General features: G+C 35.0%; 1 protein-coding gene across 8 annotated transcripts in view; it reads right to left on the bottom strand.

The window, feature by feature from the left end:
- The window catches only part of dab2ipa (DAB2 interacting protein a), a 140,130-nt gene that overhangs the window by 38,401 nt on the left and 88,878 nt on the right, over positions 1-12,851 (bottom strand). For 5 of the 8 annotated variants that reach the window (XM_055167770.2, XM_055167773.2, XM_055167772.2 and 2 more), the window contains 2 exons: positions 5,982-6,138; positions 2,087-2,185 (listed from right to left, as the gene is read on the bottom strand). In XM_055167770.2, coding sequence (XP_055023745.2) covers positions 2,087-2,185; positions 5,982-6,138 — 256 coding nt within the window. The remainder of the gene's footprint in view (positions 1-2,086; positions 2,186-5,981; positions 6,139-12,851) is intronic. The other 3 variants (XM_055167771.2, XM_055167776.2, XM_055167775.2) reach the window with 1 other exon arrangement.

Genomic DNA, 12,851 nt, shown 5'->3' with positions numbered 1-12,851 from the left:
ATTTTTGCTACAAAAATGCTGGGATTATGTTTTGCGCACGGAAATCTGCAATTTCTGCTGAGAAAGTGCGACGTATTTGAAAAATGTGCCCCGCGCATAAATATGCAGACTTTGGCTGATTATGCGTTGAATCATGCAATCTAGGGGTGTGACGAGACACTTAATCAACGAGACGAGACAAAACACGAGATTGGGTTCACGAGAACGGTACGATATTTTTACACTTTTTAAGAAACCCTCAATGATAAAATAAATGAATAAGAAACTGAAATCACATTATTTTTTAAAATGTTTTAACTAATCAAGGACTGGCCCTAACAATTATTTTGCTAACTGATAATGAAGTAATTTGTTATTTTGAGGTACTAAAAATAGACCCAAGTGAGCAGTAGCATTTAAAATTACATAATAACGAAGATGCAATAATAATTGGTTCAAATAAAGTATTAAAACCAAGTTACATTAAACAACATTTTGTGGCCTATAAATAAAAAGCATTACGTATGTATTATAACAAATGCCTGCAGACGGCGATAGAGGACTCATCTCGCCGACGCTGTCTTCACTTTCACTTTCACTTTAGACGGAGAGAAATGCTTATTTTTAGTCAAACAATGTTTAAATCCATATTAATATTTAATATATGTCCATTTCTTTACACTAGAAATGATACAGTCACTGTCATTTTTTTGAGCAAGAACATGCAGACATTTAATCATGTAAACTCTGTGTGAGGGTTTAATCTGCTGAGACTTCACATCTGACAGTGATCAACAGACAAACACAACGCGTCTCAGACTTCACACAAGCTCCCAAACGAACATTATTGGAAACCTAAACAAAAAAGCAAATGCAGTAAAAGACAAATATAATGCAAGCACTGTAGAAAGCTGCATCCTCCGGAGGTCGCATGCTGCATACGTCATCAAGGTTTATTTCTGATCATTAACTGAGCATTACATTTGCAAGTCGTGAGCATATTACAACAATTTGCGATTAATTAAATAATTTGTAAACTTTATAATTGTTAATAGTCTCTAATAAGATAGTGATGAAGTAAATGCAGTTTAAAAATGCGACCTCCGAAGGATGCAGTCTTTTATTTGAGAAACGGCCAGCACCTCCACAAGAAATCTCGCGAGACACACTTAATCTCGAGATCTCGTCACACCCCTAATGCAATCGCATAAAAGCTTTTTTCTGGAGGGACTGTAATTTATGTTTTAGCTACATGAGTATAATGACATTTAGCTACTTTTTTTTTTCTTAACATAGGTTGTTTTTTTGTTGATCTTTAAAAATCGTGTATAGTCATTTCCGCCAAATTTTTTCCGAACACATTAGAAGTGTTAGAAATATATTTCTGAAACACGTCACAATGTCTGTAAGCCATGTACTGAATTGTGAAGTTACACCATTAAACAGTTTTTCCTCATTTCTGAACTCGGAAAAAGGGTCGCTCGATGACGCACCAGAGCCACCGAAAATGACCCCGTCCCTAACACATTTGTGAGCATCCATTCAGGTTGTATCTGTATTTGAAAGCGCAGAGAGATGGCAGCTTTTCCGAGAGTGGGCGTGGTTTCAGCACAGACAGCGGACACGCCCCCAGCACTTGACAGTAGAGAATCCTGCCTGCTTTTACAAGATTTTGATAACTTATTTTATTTACTTGGTGTTTTTTCGTCATTCAAATTTGGCTGGGTGGTTAATAACACATTTTTCTGTGGTGTGACAAACTGAGAACACATTTAATATTGGCCTTTAAAGGGACATTAAATAGCATGTTCATCACCAGTATGTTTTAGTATATTTGTTTGATTGTTGCCATTAATGCATGATTTCGTCATATTGAAAAACACACCAATTTCATCAGTAATTTTGTTGACTAGATAAATAATGCAAACTAAAGCTCTGCAAATTAAGTCCGAAACTCCCGTAAGGATCTTAGACCATGGTAAGCCGGGTTAAGGCAGGCAAGTCAATCAGTAAAGATCGATATGAAAGTCCAGTTGTATAGCTGACTGTAGCTTAAACCTCAAGTCTTCTAGAATTACCCGCAATTCCGATCAATCATCCGGTTTACCTTGTTGGGATGCACAGCACGTCTCAAATTCTCCATCCATTTGTCTCGTTCGGCAGCCGACCGACAGGAAAAGCACTTGCTTCCTGTTGAAGTAGTTACCTGCAATTACAGATTACAATTATCAAATTTGCAGGTAAGTGCATTAATGGAGGCAGATAGGACTGTAGTGTAGATCAGGAGATCTGGTGGACATGACCCATGAGATCTACTGAATTCCACAGCACTCAAACAATAAAGAGACCAATTACATATAGAGTAAGAATAAAACTCCCAGACAGCCCAAAGAGATGAAATGCACTTAAAAATGCATTTGTATCATTACATATGATAACTGTTAGCTGTGATAGTTGGCGTAGATGCCTTTTTCAAATATTATTATATACAAACATTGCACATGTAATACTGTCAGAAAAAATGGTCACAAAAAAAAAATGGCCCTTTGCTGTTACTGGGGTCGTACCCTTTCAAAAAGTACACCTTTGCACCTAAAGACTGCATTTAAGTACCCCAGAGGTACATACTGGTATCAAATGGATGCATATATGTACCTAAATAGTACATATTAGGACCTTTTTTAAAGGGTACTGCACCAGTGATATCTACTTTTTCATCAGTGTTTCTTAGTATCTTGCATCACAGTTATAAGTAAAGTCAAAAAAAAATTGTCAAAGCTTTTGGAGCCTGCCTCTAGTGGCCAGTCGATGAACTGCAGTTTAAATCACTTCCGAATTGGCTTCATCAGAGAGATCGGAAGGTTGCCCCTCGGTCACTGGGGTACATATTTTGACCCTTTCTTCTTACAGTGTAGAGATCAACATTTAAACGGCGTTCTGCTCTGTTTTGATAAAAAAAACTTTTGTAAATGCTTTCTTTCTCAACCTCTGTCATTCCAAGTCTGTACTGTATAACTTAAAGGATTAGTCCATTTTCTTAAAATAAAAATCCAGATAATTTACTCACCACCATGTCATCCAAAATGTTGATGTCTTTCTTTGTTCAGTCGAGAAGAAATTATGTTTTTTGAAGAAAACATTGCAGAATTTTTCTAATTTTAATGGACTTTAATAGAACCCAACATTTAATACTTAACTCAACACTTAACAGTTTTTTTTCAACGAAGTTTCAAAGGACTATAAATGATCCCAAACGAGGCATAAGGGTCTTATCTAGCGAAACGATTGTCATTTTTGACAATAAAAAAAACAAATATACACTTTTAAAGCACAACTTCTCGTCGTGTAGATACGTGATGCGCCAGCTGACCCCACTACGTCACCGCAATGCGTCATGACGTCAAGAGGTCACAGAGGACGAACGCGAAACTCCGCCCCAGTGTTTACAAGCGTCTTGAAAGAGGACCGTTCCTACGTTGTTGTATGTCAACTGATACTAATTAATATCTTTGTGTCAGTTTATTGTTTAAAATGGTCCGCAAATGTGCGTTTTATATATGTAACACGTGACCTCCCTACGTCACTACGCATTTACATTAGGTCGCACTGCACCGGACCTTGACGAGGAGTTGTGGTTTAAAAGTATATATTTTTTATTTTTCTTGTCAAAAATGACAATCGTTTAGCTAGATAAGACCCTAATGCCTCGTTTGGGATTGTTTGTGGTCCTTTGAGACTCCGTTGGAGGAAACTGTTGAGTGTTGAGTTGGGTATTAAATGTTGGGCTCTATTAAAGTCCATTAAAATTAGAAAAATTCTGCAATGTTTTCTTCAAAAAACATAATTTCTTCTCGACTGAACAAAGAAAGACATCAACATTTTGGATGACATGGTGGTGAGTAAATTATCTGGATTTTTCTTTTAAGAAAATGGAATATTCCTTTAAGTAAATCTGCAGCATGCAACGACTGATCACAGTATAATTTAGGTTCCCTCTTTTCTGCACCCTATGACCTTATTATTATATAACCATCTGGTTTAAGCGTGTCTTCCCTGTAGCACACATGAAAATCATCCAGTAATACGATCTCGTTGATTTAACTGTTGAATGGCTAGATAGCGCTGCTATTTCTGCTAACTGTTTGATCTTGGCTAATGGCCATAATGATGTTTAAATGGCCTTTTGCTATGTGCTATTTTGAGACTAGACCGACATTAAAACTCTCCTTCCTGCAATTTATAGATAATTCGGGTTGCAACAGTTTTAACAAAGCAGTGCTGCAATTGACCCTTCGCAAAACTCTACAACCCATTGGAGAAAGCGGAAAATTCTTGTGTGAGCGAGAATACGTTTTTACACAACTATTCCTATGTTTAAAAAAACACACTTACTATGACCTGAATCAATATGTTAATGAATTAAAGTTATTAATATCACTTTACCTTCGAGCAAATGCATATTTGTAAGGGTTAATACAAAGTTTAATCCACAATAACCACTTTTTTAAAGAAAGGGAAGGAATCCATAGAAAAAATCTACTGTCCGTACTATACGACTATGTAAAATGACTCTGCTTTTTGTGATTTACTGTTTTCTACACAAAATCATTCTATATAATGTAAAGAGCATTCTGTGAAAATATAACCTTGATACCTTTAACTATTTACCCGCCATTGACGAGTTATTGTGTCAATTAAGAGAAAACGCTTCCCTGCCAATGACGAGTTTTTACGACAATCCATATTTTTCACTATTATCCACTAGGTGGTGCTTTTACCTAACTAATAAAATACTAAAGCATCTACTGATCCAAAAACAGTAAAATATCTGTGTATGTTTTAAACATCATTATGAATCTGATCTCTAAACAAAAGTCTTTAACAAAAATGCAATTATCTCAGTTTTTTGTGCAAATTATTTTTCAGGGATCTCACACCTTGGTTAACTTCAAATTCAAGGACCTTTCAAGGACTTTCCAGGTCCAATAACCTCAAACTCAAGCACTAAATGTGGGGACACGTTTCAAGTAAAAGCAAGGTTACATTATGTTACCTTTAAAAATACATTGTTACAGTTCCCATTCGAGGGAACTCGCGCTGTGTCACTGCGGTGACACTCGGGGACGCCTCCAAGGGTAACTGCGTCTGAATGTGTATATCAAATTCAGCCAATGGTGAGGCTTAACGACAAAGACAGGGTGATGTGGGAGCCAGGAAGTATATCGCTATCTGAAATATTGCCAAAGACAGCGTTACAGGGAAGCAGGAAGTATGGCAAGGAGACGCAGCGTCTCGTTCCCTTCTCAGGAAACAATGGTTACATATGTAACCCGAGACGTTTTCATGTGTCAAACACAACTTTGCAAAAAAGCATTTTGGTATGAATCAACATTCGCATACAGAACATATAAGCATTTAAAGGGAACAGTTTAGCATGTGTGCTTAAAAAGTCTAGAATTTTGATGATATTATCCTACACTACACAGGGAATAATATGGATTTTTTTCTAGAAAACGTCTTGCATAAAATAGATTCAAGCACTTTCAATGACCTGTATCTATGTATGTATATTTTGATTACAAGAGAACAATAAAGATAGGATGAAACCTTTTTTTTTTTTTGCTTAAAAGTAGGGGGTCTGTTCTTTCATTTGATATATTATATGTTTATATATTTAAGGAAGAACATTTTCTGGAAGGCATTCAACTTTTGTAAAAATCAAAAAATGCTGGCGGTGGCTGGGAACTTAAAAAAAACGCTGGTGGGAAAAGAGTTAATATTGATAGAGTGCCATGTCAAAGATTGAAATAAATGTGTAATCAATTAAAATAAATTTTTTAATATAATCTTATAATTGGATTGAAACTTTAGGCTGGATTTCACAGACCAGGTCACATAATAAACACACAGAGGAAAAAAAGAGCTAAAAACATTGCAAAGAGAAGCTTGCTAAAGCAGAACTGGTCTGTGTAATGGGTCGAAGCAGAGTTCAGCTGACTCACCTCGAAGCAGAAATCCTGTCCCAGGATGCTGCTGTGCACCGGTTTGATGAGAACTTCCTCTTCCATACTGAGATCTAGAGCTTCTACCGCACTGCTGGGACTGAGCAACGACTCGTGAGACCTCGATTCCTTCAGCCTCGGCATCAGATGGGATCTGCTGGAGCCAAACGAGAAAAACACATGCATCAAATTTACAACTGTCCATTACAGTCCAAAAGGCATGTAGCTCAGAATCACTGGTGCAAATATAGTGGACATAAGAAAGCATTATCACTCCAGACCATTGTGCAGGTCTGATCTGCAAGTACAGGGTGGGTGATTCTCACGAAACCATTGAAACACCACGGCACTAATGATTTTAGCTTTAAAATGTGTAATATAGTAACATTAAAAAGCATCATAATTAACACAATACTGTGTTCTACCTTGCACAATGTGTGATTTCAACATAAGAATTTATAATTGTAAATTTTATCTCATTTTCTGCTGAAATTCTCATTACCGCAATGTGTCCGGCTGTGTTTGAACATGCGTTATGTTGTAATTTAATCAAATTAACACAAAAATATTAAAAAAAAAATAAATGGATGTTTTGCTAGACTACTTTAGATGACAGAAAAAATATTTACTGAATATTCATGTATAATAATAATGAAGAAAAATTAGGAAAATTATGTGTCCATGCCTGATGTTCTCATCCTCCGCAACACTTTTTGAGAACATTTTAAGTACACATACAGAATTTTAATAAAGTTTGATTTTGAGTGACCAAGCACATGGACCAGTTACTTCAAGATGGCTACCAGGTAAGATCATTTTTTTACAGTTAATTTGAAATATTGTCTTGTCAGAATGCTTACACGACATTTTGATTATCATTACCGCAACAGATGCTTATTAAATATTAATTTAATTAATAGAAGCATAATACTTTGATTTTAAATGCATGTGCAGAATCTCCAAATTATGTTCTTTCAGGTTTGTCATTTTGAAAATATGTCAGTGTTGATGTTTTCTGACTGTTGCGGTAATAAGATTTTTTAGGACTAATTTTTTAAATTATGTTACAAAAAGTGTTAAATGATAAGTAAAAGTTTTTAAATTAATGTTCCCATTTACTCCAGACTTTGTTTTTCAATGTCTGGTGGAAAAAAGGAAATTTAAGCAATTTTTACATTTTCATGCTTGACATTTTTAAAACCAAGTTTTTGTGAGAATCACCCGGGTATAAAAGAGGTTTTCGCTGCCAAAGTAAGGTCAACCAGTTTTTCCACCTGGCACTGTAAATGTTTACAATGTTTTCAATAAATAAGAACACGAAATGAATCTTTGTTTCTTTTTGCTTTAGGCAAAGTGTGTTTGTATATGGTTGTGACAGAATATATTCAAGCACTAAGAATACAATTTACAAATGTCACAAAAAAAACAGGAAAACGTTTTCACAACACGAATGAGAATTAAACAGATACATAACAAATATATTAACGTCCTAAAAATACTATCAATGCTTTATTGTTCATCAGCTGGACAAGAAAATCGGTCTGAAAGTGATTGTAATGATCTTGTTCCTCTGTGTCGGCTGAGAAATCTTATTTTTGTTCCTTAAATTTGTTGTTCCTATACGAAAGACACCCAGACAGAAGGTTACGTGACGGTACACAAAGCAAAGTCTTATTTAGACAGTATCGTGAGGTGTCAGATCATATGTCTTGTGTTTTTCAAGTACTTACAAAGTGTGCATTTATATATATTTTGCATAACAAATGTCTATTTAACTTCACACAATTTTGATGGTCATTTACTGGTCATGGTCTGTCTCTTATTTACAGTAAATACATTTGTTATATCAGCTGCATATCAGAATCGCTGCTTTCTCAATATCGCATTGTCGTTGGCCATTAAAAAAAACCCATATTGGTCGGCTATTAGTCAGCACCGTCATGTCAGCGTACACAAAAGCCAAAGCTTCAAGGCAACATTATGACATTATGATGAAGATCAGAGGGGTGGTGGCTTGCGAAATGCATTTTAAGCTGCAATTAACCATCAGAAAGCAGCAATATTTAATCTAAAGTGAGTTGCACCTCATACAAGATGAGGAAAACAAAGTTAGCACTCCCAGTGGTTGACCTTTGAAACACTTATTTTTTTTAAGGAAACAGCAAAGGACATGTTAAGATGACTAATACTGTCATAAAAATAAAAGGCTATATAACACAGAAACACACACATTTAAGAAGAACAGGGAGCATTATAGCTTATTTTTTTCTTTTCCATATTCGCATATGAAAATTGAATTGTTTTTCCAAGTAAATAATGATAGCAAGAAAGCAAATGGAGTCTTCTCTAAAGTTTCAGAAAAGTTCTCAAGTATTCTCAAAATGTGTTCGGATTTGCAAAGACACCAATGTCTGAAATCAAAAGTGATTTTAACATGAAAAATTCTCATACATTTTTCAGTAATTTTTTTCTGAGATCAAACTATCTAAGCAAATTATGATGATGGCTGTTTCTCAATTCCAAGAACGCAAAAAAACACTTGCATTCTTGTGAAGATTGGTCTTGCCAGGCGACCTTGGAAGAACAAACTCAGAAGGTCGCGAGAACACCGAACGCACTTGTGAGAATTGAGATGTGTGTGATCTTCCTGTTGGTCACCTGACCTCCCTAGATTTCAGCGCACAAGTCTGCATTCGATGCATCCTCGATATCAAGAACACATCTGGGAATTGAGCTTCGACAGTTAATGATGACGTAGAGCGAGAACACAAGGATGCAAGATCGCTGAAGAACGCATATTGAGAAACAGCCGATATATACACATATTTAGTTAAAAATAAAGGTGCTTAAAATGTTCTTCACAGTGATGCCATAGAAGAACAATTTTTGGTTCCTCAAAGAACAATTTAGTCAAATGTATAAAGAACCTTTTGTTACATTGGACCACAAAATCAGTCATTTTTGGAATAAATGTAGGGATGCACCGATATGGAACTTTTGGCCGATACCGATCACCAATTAACTCTTTATATTTGGGGGCCGATAACCGATATCTATAGGCCGATAAATATTCATATTATTTTCACAATGAAAAACTCGCAGACTGCGGACATCTTGTCTTTGCGCTAGACTATAGCATACTCTTCTTAGGCCCGCAACACGTGCACTGAAAAAAATGATTCATTGAATTTAATCAATTTTTTTAAGGTAAGTGGTTGCAATCAATTTATTTAAGCTACATTTAAACAAAAAAGATTAGTAACCTAAAATAAAATATAAAATTTTTGTTTAAATGTAGCTTAAATAAATTGATTGCAACCACTTACCTTAAAAAATTTATTACATTCAATGAATCATTTTTTTCAGTGTGTCATCTTCGTGCTATGTCACAGAAAGCACCAATCAAAACTCCACATGGCCAGCAATGAGCAAGTGAAGTGGTTCGACAAACCAAAATAATCCATAATTTATCGGCTATCATTTATCGGCTTAATTTTGCTATCAGACCAATAACCGATAATATTAAAAATAAGCAGTTATTGGCCGATAACGATATGTCGGCCGATATATCGTGCATCCCTAAATAAATAAGCTTTCCATCGATGTATGGTTTGTTAGGATATTACAATATTTGAAAAAAAAACACCTTTAAAGGGACACTCCCTTAGAGTTAAACATTTGATTTTTACTGTTTTGGAGTCCATTCAGCTGATCTCCGGGTCTGTACCACTTTTAGCATAGCTTAGCATAATTCATTGAATTTGATTGGACCAGGGCTATTCAAATCTTACCCTGGAGGGCCAGAGCACTGCAGAGTTTAACACCAACCCTGATCAAACACACCTGAGCAAGCTAATCAAGGTCTTCATGATCACTAGAAAATCACAGGTGGTTAAGTTTGATTAGGGTTCGAGCTAAACTCTGTAGTGTTCGGCCCTCCAGGGTAAGATTTGAATAGACCAGGATTAGACCATTAGCATCGCGCTCAAAAATATCCAAAGATTTTCTATATTTTTCAAACTTGACTCTTCTGTAGTTACATCGTGTACTAATAAAATTAAAAGTTGCGAATTTCTAAGCCAATATGGCTAGGAACTATACTCTTATTCTGGCGTAATAATCAAGGACTTTGCTGCCGTAACATGGCTGCAGGAGGAGCAATGATATTACGCAGTGCCTGAAAATAGTCCTCTGCCATTGAAAGTTATCAAGGGGACTATTTTCAGGCGCTGCATAATATCATTGCGCCTGAACGTGATGCTAAATGGTCTAATCAGATTCAATGGATTGTGCTAAGCTATGCTAAAAGTGGTACCGCCAGACCCGGACATCAGCTGAATGGATTTCAAAACGGTAAAAATCAAATGTGAGCTGGAAAATAAGCATATTTTCAAAAAAAGTGGAGTGTCCCTTTAAAGTTGTCCAAATTTAGTCCTTAGCAACACATATTAATGATGATAAATACATTTTTGATATACTTATGGTAAGAAAGTATCTTCATTTAATCTTTACCTTTTTAAAAGTGTAATCTTACAGTGTCTCAACAATTGTAAAATATGTGTCTCTTTTTATTTTCCCTAAGGCTCTTTAATGGAAACATTTGCAAAAATGTTGATTTTTAAATGCAACATAATGAGAAACATCAGAGTTTTTTTGCCTATGCTGTATGTAACCGCAGAGTAATAAAACTCTGCTCATCTGACACAAGTTGTGAGCTAAAATAGCCAGCCATGTTATTGCACAAAACAAGATTGTTTTTTCCTGAAAATTAAATCCACTGCCTATAAACATGGAAATGAAGGATCCTGCTGCTAGACTTAGCAAAAGAAAGATATACGGTCTCTTTATTTCTGATCTATGAATACAAGATGTCTGTCTCTGTTTGTGAAAGTAGATAGACAACCAAAAACTCACACGGTCAATGTTAGTCCTGTACAAGTCGAAGCAAAGCAAGCAAATAGTTTTTAGCCTTCATACCAGCCCTTAGATATTGAACTGAGATAGCAGATAATAAAATTATAAACCCTTAAAGCACTTCAGCTAACAAAAATTCAGGTTGGCAGATTGAATTATGAGTTATGAAACTGTGCATCAAGTAAAAACGTTGCAAGGCACCAAGCAGATTTATTCATCCCGGTCTAAACATCCTGAAATATTTGTAAAAAAACACAGTCCAAAGCCTCAGCACAGCATACACGACATGGGTCAAGGACAATAAAACACCTCTCAGCCAAATCTCATAGGAGGTCGACCATATTACCCTTTCGATGTCCGATCATTACTGTTCATTTTCCTCTGACAAGTTAAAGATGAAGTCAACTTGTGATGCTCTGCGGTGTGTTAAAAAGATTGATGAATGACACACTGTGGCGGGTGAGCTGATATTAAAAATCATACAGCGTCTCAATAGCGACTCTGACACTTGTGTCAGCGAATCCGCAAATGACCCGAGGCAAACACATGCTCTCCCCAAACAATGCCGAATATTACAAAAAGGCTTGTTTTGTGCCCTTAGAAAATGTCAGACAACCACAATGACAAGGTGGAAAATATATCTACAGAATTTAAAAATCTACTTTTTTGTAAATTAAAAAATGTTATGTTTATAATACACTTTAAAAAATTTTTTTGGGCCAACTTAAAAAATAAGTGTTTTGTGCTGCCTTGAATTTTGAGTTAATTCAACTTATAAAAAAATAAAAAGATATATATTTTTAAGTTGAATTAACTCAAAATTTTAAGGCAGGACTAACGCTTACATTAGTGCTGCCTCACGATTAGTCACAACTAATCATTTGCAGAATAAAAGTTTTTGTTTACATAATATATGTGGGGGTTCATGTTTATAATAATTATGTATAAATACACACAAACACACATGTATATAATTAAGAAACATTTGCATATGTATATACATGTTTATATTTACATAATTTATATTATATATAAATATTTATTATATAAATATATATATATATTTTTTTCTTAAAATTATACATGTATGTGTGTGTATTTATTTATACATAATTATTATACAGTACACACATATATTATGTAAACAAAAACTTTTATTCTGCAAACGATTGGTCGCAACTAGCTTACATAATACCCATGTAAAATGTTTGGCCTAATTATTACAAAAGCCAAATTCAAAGTAAAATCACCTGCGTGAGCCATAAAGGTATGACCAAAACTGTGTAATTTTGTAATTACTAAAAATCCCCCATTAGTGAAGAAAGGCACAGCTAATGTATTCACACCAATAAATAATGCAAAGGTCAAGCAGGCGTCTGCATGGGCACAAAATCATTTTATGGATGCTTGGATGAGCTCAACAGATCACAGAGGTTTTGTGATGAGTCATGGGCATGATCAGACCAAATCTATAGACCTCTTTTCTTATTCAATGGGCTAAATAGATCTGATAGTACTACACTCTTTTTAGAAGATAAAACCATAATAAAATGAATTTTATGACAGCTGTAATGCTGATAAAATCAGTTTTCCAAAGCTAAAATACAAAACAGAGGTTTATAGTGACAATTTCGTCTTAAATGTTTGCACTTAAAAATATAAATAAATGAAGTCACATTTGTGCAACTTTTATTTCTTATGCAGACAAATGCTTCAGCGTTCAAAATATTGTGTATTTCATATTTCATTAACTACTCTTAATCAAAGCATAGTAAAAAATACCTGATCTCTTAAGACAAACAAAACCTCATTCCCAAAAGCTATTAGGAATATAATATATTAAAAAACAGCCAAAAACATTTAATCTAATCTTTTAATCTCAGCTAACAATGCGTCAACAAAGTAGTTTACACAAGAAACCACATCAGCTACTAAGACTAGAAACATGGAAAAACC

The sequence above is a fragment of the Misgurnus anguillicaudatus genome, chromosome 5, assembly GCF_027580225.2.
Source record: "Misgurnus anguillicaudatus chromosome 5, ASM2758022v2, whole genome shotgun sequence".
In the NCBI taxonomy this organism is placed as follows: Eukaryota; Metazoa; Chordata; class Actinopteri; order Cypriniformes; family Cobitidae; genus Misgurnus; species Misgurnus anguillicaudatus.
This window is presented reverse-complemented; position numbering and strand designations above follow the sequence as displayed.